The sequence below is a fragment of the Oenanthe melanoleuca genome, unplaced genomic scaffold (genome assembly GCF_029582105.1).
Source record: "Oenanthe melanoleuca isolate GR-GAL-2019-014 unplaced genomic scaffold, OMel1.0 S145, whole genome shotgun sequence".
NCBI classification, from domain to species: domain Eukaryota; kingdom Metazoa; phylum Chordata; class Aves; order Passeriformes; family Muscicapidae; genus Oenanthe; species Oenanthe melanoleuca.
The window spans coordinates 24,945-43,087 of record NW_026612794.1 but is presented as its reverse complement, the minus strand read 5'-3'; the positions used below and the strand labels follow the sequence as shown (position 1 = coordinate 43,087).

General features: G+C 49.0%; 2 protein-coding genes across 2 annotated transcripts; both read right to left on the bottom strand.

The window, feature by feature from the left end:
* Positions 1-119: 119 nt before the first annotated feature.
* LOC130266681 (inositol 1,4,5-trisphosphate receptor-interacting protein-like 1) lies at positions 120-1,775 on the bottom strand. The gene has a single exon (XM_056515956.1). It carries the CDS (start codon positions 1,773-1,775, stop codon positions 120-122), a length of 1,656 nt encoding a protein of 551 aa, XP_056371931.1.
* A 13,423-nt stretch (positions 1,776-15,198) lies between these two features.
* On the bottom strand, positions 15,199-16,758 carry LOC130266680 (inositol 1,4,5-trisphosphate receptor-interacting protein-like 1). The gene has a single exon (XM_056515955.1). The coding sequence runs from the start codon at positions 16,756-16,758 to the stop codon at positions 15,199-15,201; it is 1,560 nt and encodes a 519-aa protein (XP_056371930.1).
* Positions 16,759-18,143: the final 1,385 nt, after the last annotated feature.

Genomic DNA, 18,143 nt, shown 5'->3' with positions numbered 1-18,143 from the left:
TTAGGCAGAGCTGTTGCACATATTCTCTTTTCGTTAAAGCACTAAATATGTTTTATGAGGTGTCTCTCTGCTGCCAGCTGTGAGCACACTAGCACGGCTCTGTGCATTACTCCTTTCATTCAGTTTCTACTAAGAATGATTCTTTTGAACCACCTTCGCAAGGCCCGGTACTCATTAATGGCCTGGTTGTGTGCCGCTGGTTCCTCTGCCAGGCGATAGAAGAGATTGTATGGCCGAGCCATTTGAACATCTGGGGGTAAACGGATGTCCTGAGGCAGCCTCTGGTTCCCGACAAAGAAGTGGTTGAGGCGTTTTGCTAGCACACATAAGCACAGGCTATCGCTGATATCCAGCAGCCTCTGCAGCAAATCTCTCCTGCGCCACTGTGACACAGGCACCGCATTGAGCAGGTGCATGACAAGAGTCTTCATGGTGTAGGTGGGAAAGCAGAAGCCCAGCACAAGACGGGTGAAGAACTGCAGGCATCTCAGGTGCACACTGTCAGGAGGTGCCTGTCTGGCGATGTGCTGGAAGAACTTCATCTCTGCCACAGCATAGCTCTCAGGCCAGGTTGTGTTTTGGGTGTGGGCCTCTCTAGGCTCGCTGCTCACAAAGATGTCGGAGTCACCTCTCTGGACCCCAAACAGTATCTCAATCCTGTAGACTTCTATGCCATTGGTCACCTGGAATTGGCAGGAGCGTCTGGAGGGCAGCAGCTTTAAATGCCAGTTGTGTGACTGAGGCAAAGCTGGCCAGATGGCTCTCACCAGCTGGTAGAACCAGCGGGCAGTTTTCTGCACATCCAGGTAGGAGTTGGTGCACAGGGTGTCCAGGAGGCTGGGATCCTGATTGCTCCTCAGCTCCTCCTCGGGGTGGTGCAGGAAGCACAGCATGTTCTCAGCCTGCTGCTCCTTGCTGCAGGTGCACTCCAGCTGCACGCGGACACGGAAGTTCCTCCCCTGCCTCTGCTCTGCAGAGTCCAGCTCCAGGTGGAAGCTGTGGCCTTGGGGAGGAGTCATGGGTATGAGCACCTGGTACACAACATCCTGCTCTCGGGGACTCCAGCCTTCGAAGGCGCTGCCCACCCCGATGGCTCTTTGCAGGACTGGGTAGAAGCTGTTGGATAAGACGTGTCCAAAGTAATGTGCATAAGCATCCATGAGGTTCATTGTCCACGCACAGCCCGCCTGCAGGTCCTGTACAGGCCACTGTATGCGTTCCAGTAGAATTCTACCAAAGTTATCGTCAAAATCATTGTGTCTTTCATAGACTGCAAGGTCATTGTTTTCTTCATTTGCAGACCCATTGACAACTCTGTTTTCAACATTATCTTCTCCATTTGCAGCAACATTGCCGACTTCCTCTACATTTCCGTCATCATTGTTACCTTCCTCCCGATTCGCATCATCTTCTTCTGCGTTTCCAATACTGACTTCCACATTTGCATCTCCATTTCTGACTTCCTCTTCATTTGACCTATTCTTATAGTATTCATACTCTTCTCTCCTCAGGCTCCTTTGGCACCCCATCAACCATAGGACCACGACAAGAATTAGGAGCACAGTAACAGCTAAGAGCTGCAAGAGCTCCACATGCTGCACCTGCTTGAGGATGAGCTGCTCCGCCTCCCGCTCCATCCGAATCCTCTCCCATTCCAGCTGCTTTGCACGCGCTTCCATGCGCAGACGTGTTTCCTCAGCCTGAGCATCACCCACGAGCTGTGGGTAGTGGATGAGGCTCTTCAAAAGCACGAAAAGCAATACTGCGGCTTTCATGGTCTGCAGGAGGATGGAGAGAAGGCCTTGAGTGGGGCTGTGAGGGAGGCAGCCGGCAGTGGGGGCAGCAGGGACGGGAGTCCTCAGGGCTCGGGGAGCAGGAAGGACAGGGCCCCAGACAGCTGGCAGGCAGCAACGCCTGTCCCACTGCCCCCAGCAGCAGCAGCAGCAGGGTGCCCTGCCCAGGGCTCTCCCATCAGGGGCTGTCCCTGCATGCAGGGGGAGAACCCAGCCCCAGGTGCAGCGTTTCTGCCCCAGCCCTTGTCCCCAGCCCAGCCTCCCCACCACGTGTGCACTCACCGCTTGCCCAAGCAACACTGAGCCAGCGTTACCTGCTGGGGCCTTTTATAGCTGCCCCCATTGTGACACGTGCCCTGTGATGTCACAGGTGTCACAGCACATCACAACACAGCCAACCCCGCCCTTTGTCCCCACCCTGGCTCAGCCTCTCAGGGTGGCCATGGTGTAATGCTTAAGGCTGCCTTTGAGTGAAGCTTCTTCAAAGATCTGCCATTGCTCTTTCTTTTGGATTGCTTTTCATCTGCCCTCCATTGGCAATCATAGATATCCAGGCTGGAAGGCACACTTGAAGATTACTGAGTCCAAGCTTTGACTTCTCACTGCTTGACCTACACTTCAAAGTCATTGCAGTTGAAAAAGTCCCTGAAGATCACACAGTCCAATGCCAAACTTAACACAGCCTACTGCACCAATCAGCCAGGTCCCCAGATCCCATCCACATGATTTTTAAACCTTTTTGAGGATTGGAGCTCCACCATTTTCCTAGGCAGCCTGTTCCCAAGCATAATATCCTTTTTGTTGAAGGAAGATTTCCTAGAGATCCAGTCTAAACCTCCCATGGCTTAACTTGATGTGTGTTCCTCTGGTCATATTGTTTGCTTTCTGGGCCAATGGAATTACCCCCACATTGCTGCAACCTCCCTCATGGACCATCTGCATTGTGCTGAGTTGGTTGGGCTGAGAATCAAGCTCCTCTCAGAGGAGAGAAATGTGATGCTTTTGCACCATGTGCTTCCCGTGATCCACTGGGACAAAATGGGTTGTTGGTGGGCAGAAGAGTTTCTGGCTGCCCGGAAGCATTTCCATGTGAGGAGAAACTTTGTGCCAAATACATCAACTGAGGGAATCCATTGCCTTCCAAGCAGAAGAAAAACTCAGAATTTTCCTAGTAGAAAATTGAAAGGTTTTGAGTCAAAGACAGTGCTGGAGTGTCCTGGCATGTCCGTGTGGATTTTGCAAAGCTGCAAGGCCAGACTGTGAAGAGGGAATCCTGGCAGACAAGAAATGCCCTCTTGCTCTGGCACCTTCCATGGCAGTGACAGCACAAGTGAGAGCCATTCCTTGGCCTTTGCCTTCAGCAAGGCCCTAGTCTGGGCAAATCCTGAATTCCCTGTGAAAGCAGCTCAGATTCACACTGCCCCCCACTGAAGGAGGAATGCCAGAGGACAGACAAGCTCAATAAGGTGCTGCTGCAATGCAGCTTAGGCTGCAGCTTTCTGTCCTCGTGTCTCTGGAGCCTTGGAGGGGAAGGCTGCGTGGCTTGCAGAGAACTTCACCAGGTCACCTGCTAACAGCATTGGGCACCCCAAGACTGGTCTCAGCACAGGCAAGAGCAGGAAGAAACCCTCCCCTGGCTTTGTAGAGCCCTGAGATGAGCAAAGATGAGGAGTGTGCAAAGAGACCATCATCACTGCACAGCAGCTACTCTTAGCCATCAATCACAAAAAATTCAAATATTACTGTCTGGGTTTGGTTTCTGGGTTGTCTTTGGTGTGCAGCCTTTCCCCACCTGTGACATATTCAACGTTGGTGACCTGTATTTGAGTGGCCTCCTCTCTGTGCTGCCTAGATGGAACTCGAAATTGTGCCTTTGCCCTACTCTTTCCTCTGTTACCATGTGTCAGTCCAAGGGCTTGATGGGTAACAGGGTGTCTCTTTCCTCACCTTGTACTCAAGAGCTGGGAGACCCACTAACCCCACTCCCTGCCCCAGCTTGACCCTAAAAGGGTTCTGCAGTAGGGTAAGGTGTCTTGTTGCCAGTGGCCGTCAGCACCGGTGCTAGCTGACATGGGAGGCTCATCTGTATGGCTTGAGCTGCTGAGAGCTGCCACCACCTGGGCTGTGTCCCACCCCACATTGGTCCTGCCATCAAGTCAGAGGGCACAAACCTGACACTGACAAGTCCACCTCATAACCATGACCCCAAGTGCCACATCCACACGTTCCTGAAGTGCCTCCAGCAATGACAATTGCAACAATTTCATGGGCAGCCTGTGGAAGTGCTTGCAGACCTTTCTAGAGGAGAAATTATTCCCTAACACCCAATCTAAGCCTCCCGTGGCAGAACTTGAGGCCATTCCCTCTTGTCCTCTCCCTTGTTTCCTGGGAGCAGAGCCTGACATGCAGCAGCCCAAGCGTCCTGTCTGGGAGTTGCAGAGAGTGAGAAGGTTCCTGTGTGCTGCTGCCAGTGAGTGCAGCCACGTGTCCCCTGTGGCTGTGTCTGTCCCTGCTGTCCCTGCTGCCCTGCTGGCACAGCCCTGTCCCTGGCAGAGCCGTTCCCTCCCCGGGCACAGCCCATGGCTGCTCCCTGCTGCGGCCTGGCCTGGCCCCAGAGCAGGGTCCCCGTGCGGGTGGCCCCGGGGTGGCCGCGTGTCCCCGGCCGGCTGTGCCTGGGCAGCTGCCTCAGCCGTGAGGGATGCAGAGCTGCGGGAGCCCACGGCTCTGTGCCGCCCGCGCTCCAGAGCTCCTGCTCCGGCTGCCAGGGCCTCGGCGCCCGCCCTGTGCCCTCGCGCCCCGACGGCCGTGCCAGGCCCCGCCTGCCGCCCTCATGGTGCCCCTGCTGGCCCCAGGGCTGTGCCAGGCCTTCTCCAGGGACACCTTCCTGCAGCCCTGCAGCCCCTGCACGGGCCCAGCACAGACCTGCACGGGGGCTGTGTGCCAGGGCCTGCAGGGACAGCGCCAGGGCCGGTGGCTTCCCAGTGCCACAGGGAGGGTTTAGGCTGGAGGAGTGCAGGAAATTCTGGCCCCTGGGGCTGCTGAGGCCCTGGCCCACGCTGCCCACAGGAGCTGTGGCTGCCCCGGCCCTGGCAGTGCTCCAGGCCAGGCTGGGTGGCGCTTGGAGCATCCTGGCCCAGTGCAAGGTGTCCCTGTCCTTGGCAGCAGGGCTGGGACAAGGCAATTTCTGAGGAGCCTTCCAAGCCAAGCCAGTCTGTGATTCTGTGATCACAGGGGCTGGGGACAGCTAGGCTTAATTTCTGATTAGAACCTGTTCAGCACTGTCAGTTTGGTTGATTTCAAGCAGGCAGCTCACGTGCCCAGTTTCCCAATGTGTGACTTTTACCAGTAGTGTAGGTCTGGCTGAGATCAATAAAGTCTTGCACAATCCCCATTCTGATATGTTGTATTTTATTGAAACAAGAATAAAGCAGTTTACAGCCCTCCAATCAGAAATGCACTGACTATAGAGCACTAATATAGGTCACAACAGACAGCAACCACAGATATGGCTTTACTTGTGATAAAATAATATATGTAATATATTGTATGCATAGGATGAATAATATATATCATATAGTTATATAAATATATAATGCCTATAGAATATCTATCTCTGAGTTATATACATTATAAATATATCTTCTCTATGAAAATCTTTCCAGATATAATTGCACTGAGGGATTTGTACATCTCACAACAGACAGTGATACTTAATATGTGCTCTATTCTTATTCTTATTCTTATTCTTATTCTTATTCTTATTCTTATTCTTATCCTAATCCTTATCCTAATCCTTATTCTTATTCTTATTCTTATTCTTATTCTTATTCTTATTCTTATTCTTATTCTTATATCCTTATCCTTATCCTGTTATTATCTTATTCTTATTCTTATTCTTATTCTTATTCTTATTCTTATTCTTATTCTTATTCTTATTCTTATTCTTATCCTAATCCTTATCCTAATCCTTATTCTTATTCTTATTCTTACTCTTATTCTTATTCTTATTCTTATTCTTATTCTTATTCTTATTCTTATTCTTATTCTTATTCTTATCCTTATCCTTATCCTTATCCTAATTCTTATTCTTATTCTTATCTTTATCCTTATCCTTATTCTTATTCTTATTCTTATCCTTATCCTTATCCTTATCCTTATCCTTATCCTTATCCTATCCTTATCCTTATCCTTATCCCTATCCTTATCCTTATCCTTATCCTAATCCTTATTCTTATTCTTATTCTTATTCTTACTTATTCTTATTCTTATTCTTATTCTTATTCTTATTCTTATTCTTATTCTTATTCTTGTTATTTAACCATAATTACATATTCAACTCTCCAGAATTATTTTTTATCAGGATATAATATCAACATATTTCATATTGTTTTGTGTTATTTTGTTTTACAATATATGATAATTAATACTCTTCCAAGTATATAATATGTATACACCATACATATATCTATGACAAAAACCAACTAAATTCTTATATCTACAAAATTTCAGGTCAGTTATGTTGGAGTCAGTGAATTGAGGGTCTCTCTGAATTCTTTAGAGAGAAATCAGAGTGCAGGGATTGAAAGAAAGCCTTACAATGGATTAAAGTATGTGAAGCCACTCATACATATAATAGAGGTGTAAGTTTATGTTTTAAGCAAGTAAGTTTCAACAGAAGCTCTTGTGCTTTTAGTGAGTGAAGAGTTTCAGATGCCAGAGTAAAAGTCCAAGTTCTAGTGAAGGATGAAAAACATACTAGTGTTTTCAGTGGAGCCTCCAGGAACATGGTTTTATACATAAAAGATCTATACTAAGAATATTGCTTACATTTTTCAGATAGAACAAGGTAGACCATATGCATAGTTTATACATAACCTGGTGTGCTAAAAAACTAGAATTCTAATAGGTTAAGGGCTGGTGATCCGAGTTTGTGTCTTAGCCTGTTAAGAAAATTCTCTACAAAAGCATGCCTTGGGAATAGCTAGTGCTTTTTGCCATGGCTTTTGGCCATTGCTTTTGCTTTGCTTTGCTTTGCTTTGCTTTGCTTTGCTTTGCTTTGCTTTGCTTGCTGCCACCATCAACACCTGAGAAGAAGACAAGAGCTGCCCAGAAACATCGGCCCCACCGGGACCTCCACAGCTTCTGCTTCTATTTACAACTTTATACCAAAACTTAGCGTGGACTGTAATGTCTGTGACTTTGCTTTTGAGACTGATGTGCTTCTACAGTAAACAACAATTTAGCAACTATTAGCTACTTTGCTCATTTAAAAAAATAATCTGATGAAGTTAGTGCCTAAAGCACCAAAATCTAACTTCACAAGTTCCAAGACAGTTTGTCCAGTGCTGACATAAAGGTGTCTCTTCCGGGTACAAGTGATGTCCATGTCTCTTCCGTCCATTGAATGATGCCAGCCAAACAGGCTGTCGTTTCCACTGGGTCTTTTTGCCCTGTTTTTTTTTCTGTCCCACATTTCTGCTGCTTTCATGGTCTAAATTTTTCATGGTCCTTCTGAAAGGCCGGATACAACTGCATGTTACAGGTGGGCTTAGATGACTTTGGCCCTACATGTACGACATGCTCTCTCTTCATGCACATTCTTAGGAGTGGGGAAATTCCAGAAGGCGTTTATGTAGATCCGGGTGGCTTTTTTAAAAATGAAATGATGCAAGGAAGTAGAATAAACCCTCCTGTGGCTGTCCACGTGCTGAGGCGGCAGGAGAGGCTGTGGGACCTTCGCCAGAGCTGTTGCACATATTCTCTTTTCTTTAAAGCACTAAATATGTTCTATGAGGTGTCTCTCTGCTGCCAGCTGTGAGCAGCACAAGCACAGCTCTGTGCATTAGAATTCTATGTCACTGTTCACTGAGAAGGATTCTTCTGAACCACGTTCGCAAAACCTGGTAGTCGTTTATCGCCTGGTTGTGTGCAGCTGGTTCCTCTGCCAGGCGATAGAAGAGATTGTACGGCCGAGCCATTTGAACACCTGGGGGTAAACGGATGTCCTGAGGCAGCCTCTGGTTCCCGACAAAGAAGTGGTTGAGGCGTTTTGCTAGCACACATAAGCACAGGCTATCGCTGATATCCAGCAGCCTCTGCAGCAAATCTCTACTGCGCACCTGTGACACAGGCACCACATTGAGCAGGTGCATGACAACAGTCTTCATGGTGTTGGTGGGAAAGCAGAAGCCCAGCACAAGACGGGTGAAGAACTGCAGGCATCTCAGGTGCACACTGTCAGGAGGTGCCTGTCTGGCGATGTGCTGGAAGAACTTCATCTCTGCCACAGCATAGCTCTCAGGCCAGGTTGTGTTTTGGGTGTGGTCCTCTTTAGGCTCACTGCTTACAAAGACGTCGGAGTTGCCTATCTGCACCCCAAACAGCATCTCAATCCTGAAGATTTCTATGCCATTGGTCACCTGGAATTGGCAGGAACGTCTGGAGGGCAGCAGCATTAAATGCCAGTTTTGTGACTGAGGCAAAGCTGGCCAGATGGCTCTCACCAGCTGGTAGAACCAGCGAGCAGTTTTCTGCACATCCAGGTAGGAGTTGGTGCACAGGGTGTCCAGGAGGCTGGGATCCTGATTGCTCCTCAGCTCCTCCTCGGGGTGGTGCAGGAAGCACAGCATGTTCTCAGCCTGCTGCTCCTTGCTGCAGGTGCACTCCAGCTGCACGCGGACACGGAAGTTCCTCCCCTGCCTCTGCTCTGCAGAGTCCAGCTCCAGGTGGAAGCTGTGGCCTCGGGGAGGAGTCATGGGTATGAGCACCTGGTACACAACATCCTGCTCTCGGGGACTCCAGCCTTCGAAGGCGCTGCCCACCCCGATGGCTCTTTGCAGGACTGGGTAGAAGCTGTTGGATAAGACGTGTCCAAAGTAATGTGCATAAGCATCCATGAGGTTCATTGTCCACGCACAGCCTTTCTGCAGGTCCTGCACAGGCCACTGTATGCGTTCCAGTAGAATTCTTCCAATGCTATCATCAAAATCATTGTGTCTTTCATAGACTGCAAGGTCATTGTTTTCTTCATTTGCAGCCTCATTGACATCTCTGTTTTCAACATTATCTTCTCCATCTGCAGCAACATTGCCGACTTCCTCTACATTGCCGTCATCATTGTTACCTTCCTCCCGATTCGCATCATCTTCTTCTGCGTTTCCAATACTGACTTCCACATTTGCATCCCATTTCTGACTTCCTCTTCATTTGCACCACTGTTTTCATCTTCATACTCTTCTCTCCGGCTCCTTTTGCACCCCATCAACCATAGGACCACGACAAGAATTAGGAGCACAGTAACAGCTAAGAGCTGCAGGAGCAGCACGAGCTGCGCCTGCTTCAGGATGAGCTCTCTGCCTCGCGCTTCATCCGAATCCTCTCCCATTCCAGCTGCTTTGCACGCACTTCCATGCGCAGACGTGTTTCCTCAGCCTGAGCATCACCCACGAGCTGTGGGTAGTGGATGAGGCTCTTCAAAAGCACGAAAAGCAATACTGCGGCTTTCATGGTCTGCAGGAGGATGGAGAGAAGGCCTTGAGTGGGGCTGTGAGGGAGGCAGCCGGCAGTGGGGGCAGCAGGGACGGGAATCCTCAGGGCTCGGGGAGCAGGAAGGACAGGGCCCCAGACAGCTGGCAGGTACCAACGCCTGTCCCACTGCCCCAGCAGCAGCAGCAGCAGGGTGCCCTGCCCAGGGCTCTCCCATCAGGGCTGTCCCTGCATGCAGGGGGAGAACCCAGCCCCAGGTGCAGCGTTTCTGCCCCAGCCCTTGTCCCCAGCCCAGCCTCCCCACCACGTGTGCACTCACCGCTTGCCCAAGCAACACTGAGCCAGCGTTACCTGCTGGGGCCTTTTATAGCTGCCCCATTGTGACACGTGCCCTGTGATGTCACAGGTGTCACAGCACATCACAACACAGCCAACCCCGCCCTTTGTCCCCACCCTGGCTCAGCCTCTCAGGGTGGCCATGGTGTCCTGCTTAAGGCTGCCTTTGAGTGAAGCTTCTTCAAAGATCTGCCATTGCTCTTTCTTTTGGATTGCTTTTCATCTGCCCTCCATTGGCAATCTCATAGATATCCAGGCTGGAAGGCACACTTGAAGATTACTGAGTCCAAGCTTTGACTTCTCACTGCTTGACCTACACTTCAAAGTCATTGCAGTTGAAAAAGTCCCTGAAGATCACACAGTCCAATGCCAAACTTAACACAGCCTACTTCACCAATCAGCCAGGTCCCCAGATTCCCCATCCACATGATTTTTAAACCTTTTTGAGGATTGGAACTCCACCATTTTCCTAGGCAGCCTGTTCCCAAGCATAATATCCTTTTTGTTGAAGGAAGATTTCCTAGAGATCCAGTCTAAACCTCCCATGGCTTAACTTGATGTCGTGTTCCTCTGGTCATATTGTTTGCTTTCTGGGCCAATGGAATTACCCCCACATTGCTGCAACCTCCCTTCATGGACCATCTGCATTGTGCTGAGTTGGTTGGGCTGAGAATCAAGCTCCTCTCAGAGGAGAGAAATGTGATGCTTTTGCACCATGTGCTTCCCGCGATCCACTGGGACAAAATGGGTTGTTGGTGGGCAGAAGAGTTTCTGGCTGCCCGGAAGCATTTCCATGTGAGGAGAAACTTTGTGCCAAATACATCAACTGAGGGAATCCATTGCCTTCCAAGCAGAAGAAAAACTCAGAATTTTCCTAGTAGAAAATTGAAAGGTTTTGAGTCAAAGACAGTGCTGGAGTGTCCTGGCATGTCCGTGTGGATTTTGCAAAGCTGCAAGGCCAGACTGTGAAGAGGGAATCCTGGCAGACAAGAAATGCCCTCTTGCTCTGGCACCTTCCATGGCAGTGACAGCACAAGTGAGAGCCCTTCCTTGGCCTTTGCCTTCAGCAAGGCCCTAGTCTGGCAAACCCTGAATTCCCTGTGAAAGCAGCTCAGATTCACACTGCCCCCCACTGAAGGAGGAATGCCAGAGGACAGACAAGCTCAATAAGGTGCTGCTGCAATGCAGCTTAGGCTGCAGCTTTCTGTCCTCGTGTCTCTGGAGCCTTGGAGGGGAAGGCTGCGTGGCTTGCAGAGAACTTCACCAGGTCACCTGCTAACAGCATTGGGCACCCCAAGACTGGTCTCAGCACAGGCAAGAGCAGGAAGAAACCCTCCCCTGGCTTTGTAGAGCCCTGAGATGAGCAAAGATGAGGAGTGTTCAGAGAAGAGACCATCATCACTGCACAGCAGCTACTCTCAGCCATCAATCACAGAAAATTCAAATATTACTGTTTGGGTTTGGTTTCTGTGTTGTCTTTGGTGTGCAGTCTTTTCCCCCGCCTGTGACATATTCAACGTTGGTGACCTGGATTTGAGTGGTCTCCTCTCTGTGCTGTCTAGATGGAACTCGAAATTGTGCTTTTGCCCTACTCTTTCCTCTGTTACCATGTGTCAGTCCAAGGGCTTGATGGGTAGCAGGGTGTCTCTTTCCTCACCTTGTACTCAAGAGCTGGGAGACCCACTAACCCCACTCCCTGCCCCAGCTTGACCCTAAAAGGGTTCTGCAGTAGGGTAAGGTGTCTTGTTGCCAGTGGCCGTCAGCACCGGTGCTAGCTGACATGGGAGGCTCATGTGTATGGCTTGAGCCAGCTGAGAGCTGCCACCACCTGGGCTGTGTCCCACCCCACATTGGTCCTGCCATCAAGTCAGAGGGCACAAACCTGACACTGACAAGTCCACCTCATAACCATGACCCCAAGTGCCACATCCACATACTCCTGAAGTGCCTCCAGCAATGATTTGCACAATGTCATGGGCAGCCTGTGCCAGTGGATGCTGACCCTTTCCAGAGGAGAAATTATTCCCTAACACCCAATCGAAGGCACCCATGACAGAAGTTGAGGCCATTCCCTCTTGCCCTCTCCCTTGTTTCCTGGGAGAGAAACTGACATGCAGCAGCCCAAGCATCCTTCTGGGAGTTGCAGAGAGTGAGAAGGTTCCTGTGTGCTGCTGCCAGTGAGTGCAGCCACGTGTCCCCTGTGGCTGTGTCTGTCCCTGCTGTCCCTGCTGCCCTGCTGGCACAGCCCTGTCCCTGGCAGAGCCGTTCCCTCCCCGGGCACAGCCCATGGCTGCTCCCTGCTGCGGCCTGGCCTGGCCCCAGAGCAGGGTCCCCGTGCGGGTGGCCCCGGGGTGGCCGCGTGTCCCCGGCCGGCTGTGCCTGGGCAGCTGCCTCAGCCGTGAGGGATGCAGAGCTGCGGGAGCCCACGGCTCTGTGCCGCCCGCGCTCCAGAGCTCCTGCTCCGGCTGCCAGGGCCTCGGCGCCGCCCTGTGCCCTCGCGCCCCGACGGCCGTGCCAGGCCCCGCCTGCCGCCCTCATGGTGCCCCTGCTGGCCCCAGGGCTGTGCCAGGCCTTCTCCAGGGACACCTTCCTGCAGCCCTGCAGCCCCTGCACGGGCCCAGCACAGACCTGCACGGGGGCTGTGTGCCAGGGCCTGCAGGGACAGCGCCAGGGCCGGTGGCTTCCCAGTGCCACAGGGAGGGTTTAGGCTGGAGGAGTGCAGGAAATTCTGGCCCCTGGGGCTGCTGAGGCCCTGGCCCATGCCCACAGGAGCTGTGGCTGCCCCGTCCCTGGCAGTGCTCCAGGCCAGGCCGGGCGGGCGTTGGAGCATCCTGGCCCAGTGCAAGGTGTCCCTGTCCTTGGCAGCAGGGCTGGGACAAGGCAATTTCTGAGGAGCCTTCCAAGCCAAGCCAGTCTGTGATTCTGTGATCACAGGGGCTGGGGACAGCTGGGCTTAATTTCTGATTAGAACCTGTTCAGCACTGTCAGTTTGGTTGATTTCAAGCAGGCAGCTCACCAACCCACATTCACAGTGCAGGACTTTTAGCAACACTATAGATGTGGCTGAGATCAATAAAGTCTTGCACAATCCCCATTCTGATATGTTGTATTTTATTGAAACAAGAATAAAGCAGTTCACAGCCCTCCAATCAGAAATGCACTGACTATAGAGCACTAATATAGGTCACAACAGACAGCAACCACAGATATGGCTTTACTTGTGATAAAATAATATATGTAATATATTGTATGCATAGGATGAATAATATATATCATATAGTTATACAAATATATAATGCCTATAGAATATCTATCTCTGAGTTATATACATTAAATATATCTTCTCTATGAAAATCTTTCCAGATATAATTGCACTGAGGGCATTTGTACATCTCACAACAGACAGTGATACTTAATATGTGCTCTATTCTTCTTTTTATTCTTATTCTTATTCTTATTCTTATTCTTATTCTTATTCTTATTCTTATTATTCTTATCCTTATCCTTATCCTAATTCTTATCCTAATTCTTATTCTTATTCTTATTCTATTCTTATTCTTATTCTTATTCTTATTCTTATCTTATCAATTCTTATCCTTATTCTTATTCTTATTCTTATTCTTTTCTTATCCTTATTCTTATTCTTATTCTTATTCTTATTCTTATTCTTATTCTTATTCTTATTCTTATCTTATCCTTATCCTTATCCTTATCCTTATCCTTATCCTTATCCTTATCTTATTCTTATTCTTATTCTTATCTATTCTTATTCTTATTCTTATTCTTATTCTTATCCTTATCCTTATCCTTATCCTAACTCTTATTCTTATTCTTATTCTTATTCTTATTCTTATTCTTATTCTTATTCTTATCCTTATCCTTATCCTTATCCTTATCCTAATTCTTATTCTTATTCTTATTCTTATTTATTCTTATTCTTATTCTTATTCTTATTCTTATTCTTATCCTTATCCTTATCCTTATCCTTATCCTTATCCTTATCCTTATCCTTATCCTTATCCTTATTCTTATTCTTGTTATTTAACCATAATTACATATTCAACTCTCCAGAATTATTTTTTATCAGGATATAATATCAACATATTTCATATTGTTTTGTGTTATTTTGTTTTACAATATATGATAATTAATACTCTTCCAAGTATATAATATGTATACACCATACATATATCTATGACAAAAACCAACTAAATTCTTATATCTACAAAATTTCAGGTCAGTTATGTTGGAGTCAGTGAATTGAGGGTCTCTCTGAATTCTTTAGAGAGAAATCAGAGTGCAGGGATTGAAAGAAAGCCTTACAATGGATTAAAGTATGTGAAGCCACTCATACATATAATAGAGGTGTAAGTTTATGTTTTAAGCAAGTAAGTTTCAACAGAAGCTCTTGTGCTTTTAGTGAGTGAAGAGTTTCAGATGCCAGAGTAAAAGTCCAAGTTCTAGTGAAGGATGAAAAACATACTAGTGTTTTCAGTGGAGCCTCCAGGAACATGGTTTTATACATAAAAGATCTATACTAAGAATATTGCTTACATTTTTCAGATAGAACAAGGTAGACCATATGCATAGTTTATACATAACCTGGTGTGCTAAAAAACTAGAATTCTAATAGGTTAAGGGCTGGTGATCCGAGTTTGTGTCTTAGCCTGTTAAGAAAATTCTCTACAAAAGCATGCCTTGGGAATAGCTAGTGCTTTTTGCCATGGCTTTTGGCCATTGCTTTTGCTTTGCTTTGCTTTGCTTTGCTTTGCTTTGCTTTGCTTTGCTTTGCTTGCTGCCACCATCAACACCTGAGAAGAAGACAAGAGCTGCCCAGAAACATCGGCCCCACCGGGACCTCCAGGAACAGCTTCTGCTTCTATTTACAACTTTATACCAAAACTTAGCGTGGACTGTAATGTCTGTGACTTTGCTTTTGAGACTGATGTGCTTCTACAGTAAACAACAATTTAGCAACTATTAGCTACTTTGCTCATTTAAAAAATAATCTGATGAAGTTAGTGCCTAAAGCACCAAAATCTAACTTCACAAGTTCCAAGACAGTTTGTCCAGTGCTGACATAAAGGTGTCTCTTCCGGGTACGAGTGATGTCCATGTCTCTTCCGTCCATTGAATGATGCCAGCCAAACAGGGCTGTCGTTTCCACTGGGTCTTTTTGCCCTGTTTTTTTTTCTGTCCCACATTTCTGCTGCTTTCATGGTCTAAATTTTTCATGGTCCTTCTGAAAGGCCGGATACAACTGCATGTTACAGGTGGGCTTAGATGACTTTGGCCCTACATGTACGACATGCTCTCTCTTCATGCACATTCTTAGGAGTGGGGAAATTCCAGAAGGCGTTTATGTAGATCCGGGTGGCTTTTTTAAAAATGAAATGATGCAAGGAAGTAGAATAAACCCTCCTGTGGCTGTCCACGTGCTGAGGCGGCAGGAGAGGCTGTGGGACCTTCGGCAGAGCTGTTGCACATATTCTCTTTTCTTTAAAGCACTAAATATGTTCTATGAGGTGTCTCTCTGCTGCCAGCTGTGAGCAGCACAAGCACAGCTCTGTGCATTAGTTCTATGTCACTGTTCACTGAGAAGGATTCTTCTGAACCACGTTCGCAAAACCTGGTAGTCGTTTATCGCCTGGTTGTGTGCAGCTGGTTCCTCTGCCAGGCGATAGAAGAGATTGTATGGCCGAGCCATTTGAACACCTGGGGGTAAACGGATGTCCTGAGGCAGCCTCTGGTTCCCGACAAAGAAGTGGTTGAGGCGTTTTGCTAGCACACATAAGCACAGGCTATCGCTGATATCCAGCAGTCGCTGCAGCAAATCTCTACTGCGCCACCGTGACACAGGCACCACATTGAGCAGGTGCATGACAACAGTCTTCATGGTGTTGGTGGGAAAGCAGAAGCCCAGCACAAGACGGGTGAAGAACTGCAGGCATCTCAGGTGCACACTGTCAGGAGGTGCCTGTCTGGCGATGTGCTGGAAGAACTTCATCTCTGCCACAGCATAGCTCTCAGGCCAGGTTGTGTTTTGGGTGTGGTCCTCTTTAGGCTCACTGCTTACAAAGACGTCGGAGTTGCCTATCTGCACCCCAAACAGCATCTCAATCCTGAAGATTTCTATGCCATTGGTCACCTGGAATTGGCAGGAACGTCTGGAGGGCAGCAGCATTAAATGCCAGTTTTGTGACTGAGGCAAAGCTGGCCAGATGGCTCTCACCAGCTGGTAGAACCAGCGAGCAGTTTTCTGCACATCCAGGTAGGAGTTGGTGCACAGGGTGTCCAGGAGGCTGGGATCCTGATTGCTCCTCAGCTCCTCCTCGGGGTGGTGCAGGAAGCACAGCATGTTCTCAGCCTGCTGCTCCTTGCTGCAGGTGCACTCCAGCTGCACGCGGACACGGAAGTTCCTCCCCTGCCTCTGCTCTGCAGAGTCCAGCTCCAGGTGGAAGCTGTGGCCTCGGGGAGGAGTCATGGGTATGAGCACCTGGTACACAACATCCTGCTCTCGGGGACTCCAGCCTTCGAAGGCGCTGCCCACCCCGATGGCTCTTTGCAGGACTGGGTAGAAGCTGTTGGATAAGACGTGTCCAAAGTAATGTGCATAAGCATCCATGAGGTTCATTGTCCACGCACAGCCTTTCTGCAGGTCCTGCACAGGCCACTGTATGCGTTCCAGTAGAATTCTTCCAATGCTATCATCAAAATCATTGTGTCTTTCATAGACTGCAAGGTCATTGTTTTCTTCATTTGCAGCCTCATTGACATCTCTGTTTTCAACATTATCTTCTCCATCTGCAGCAACATTGCCGACTTCCTCTACATTGCCGTCATCATTGTTACCTTCCTCCCGATTCGCATCATCTTCTTCTGCGTTTCCAATACTGACTTCCACATTTGCATCCCCATTTCTGACTTCCTCTTCATTTGCACCACTGTTTTCATCTTCATACTCTTCTCTCCTAGGGCTCCTTTTGCACCCCATCAACCATAGGACCACGACAAGAATTAGGAGCACAGTAACAGCTAAGAGCTGCAGGAGCAGCACGAGCTGCGCCTGCTTCAGGATGAGCTGCTCTGCCTCGCGCTTCATCCGAATCCTCTCCCATTCCAGCTGCTTTGCACGCACTTCCATGCGCAGACGTGTTTCCTCAGCCTGAGCATCACCCACGAGCTGTGGGTAGTGGATGAGGCTCTTCAAAAGCACGAAAAGCAATACTGCGGCTTTCATGGTCTGCAGGAGGATGGAGAGAAGGCCTTGAGTGGGGCTGTGAGGGAGGCAGCCGGCAGTGGGGGCAGCAGGGACGGGAATCCTCAGGGCTCGGGGAGCAGGAAGGACAGGGCCCCAGACAGCTGGCAGGTACCAACGCCTGTCCCACTGCCCCAGCAGCAGCAGCAGCAGGGTGCCCTGCCCAGGGCTCTCCCATCAGGGCTGTCCCTGCATGCAGGGGGAGAACCCAGCCCCAGGTGCAGCGTTTCTGCCCCAGCCCTTGTCCCCAGCCCAGCCTCCCCACCACGTGTGCACTCACCGCTTGCCCAAGCAACACTGAGCCAGCGTTACCTGCTGGGGCCTTTTATAGCTGCTCCCATTGTGACACGTGCCCTGTGATGTCACAGGTGTCACAGCACATCACAACCAGCCAACCCCGCCCTTTGTCCCCACCCTGGCTCAGCCTCTCAGGGTGGCCATGGTGCTGCTTAAGGCTGCCTTTGAGTGAAGCTTCTTCAAAGATCTGCCATTGCTCTTTCTTTGGATTGCTTTTCATCTGCCCTCCATTGGCAATCTCATAGATATCCAGGCTGGAAGGCACACTTGAAGATTACTGAGTCCAAGCTTTGACTTCTCACTGCTTGACCTACACTTCAAAGTCATTGCAGTTGAAAAAGTCCCTGAAGATCACACAGTCCAATGCCAAACTTAACACAGCCTACTGCACCAATCAGCCAGGTCCCCAGATTCCCCATCCACATGATTTTTAAACCTTTTTGAGGATTGGAACTCCACCATTTTCCTAGGCAGCCTGTTCCCAAGCATAATATCCTTTTTGTTGAAGGAAGATTTCCTAGAGATCCAGTCTAAACCTCCCATGGCTTAACTTGATGTCGTGTTCCTCTGGTCATATTGTTTGCTTTCTGGGCCAATGGAATTACCCCCACATTGCTGCAACCTCCCTTCATGGACCATCTGCATTGTGCTGAGTTGGTTGGGCTGAGAATCAAGCTCCTCTCAGAGGAGAGAAATGTGATGCTTTTGCACCATGTGCTTCCCGCGATCCACTGGGACAAAATGGGTTGTTGGTGGGCAGAAGAGTTTCTGGCTGCCCGGAAGCATTTCCATGTGAGGAGAAACTTTGTGCCAAATACATCAACTGAGGGAATCCATTGCCTTCCAAGCAGAAGAAAAACTCAGAATTTTCCTAGTAGAAAATTGAAAGGTTTTGAGTCAAAGACAGTGCTGGAGTGTCCTGGCATGTCCGTGTGGATTTTGCAAAGCTGCAAGGCCAGACTGTGAAGAGGGAA

Excerpts from the sequence above, each read along its gene's own strand:
- LOC130266681 (XM_056515956.1), bottom strand. The coding sequence starts at position 1,775 with ATGAAAGCCGCAGTATTGCTTTTCGTGCTTTTGAAGAGCCTCATCCAC.
- LOC130266680 (XM_056515955.1), bottom strand. The coding sequence starts at position 16,758 with ATGGAAGTGCGTGCAAAGCAGCTGGAATGGGAGAGGATTCGGATGAAG.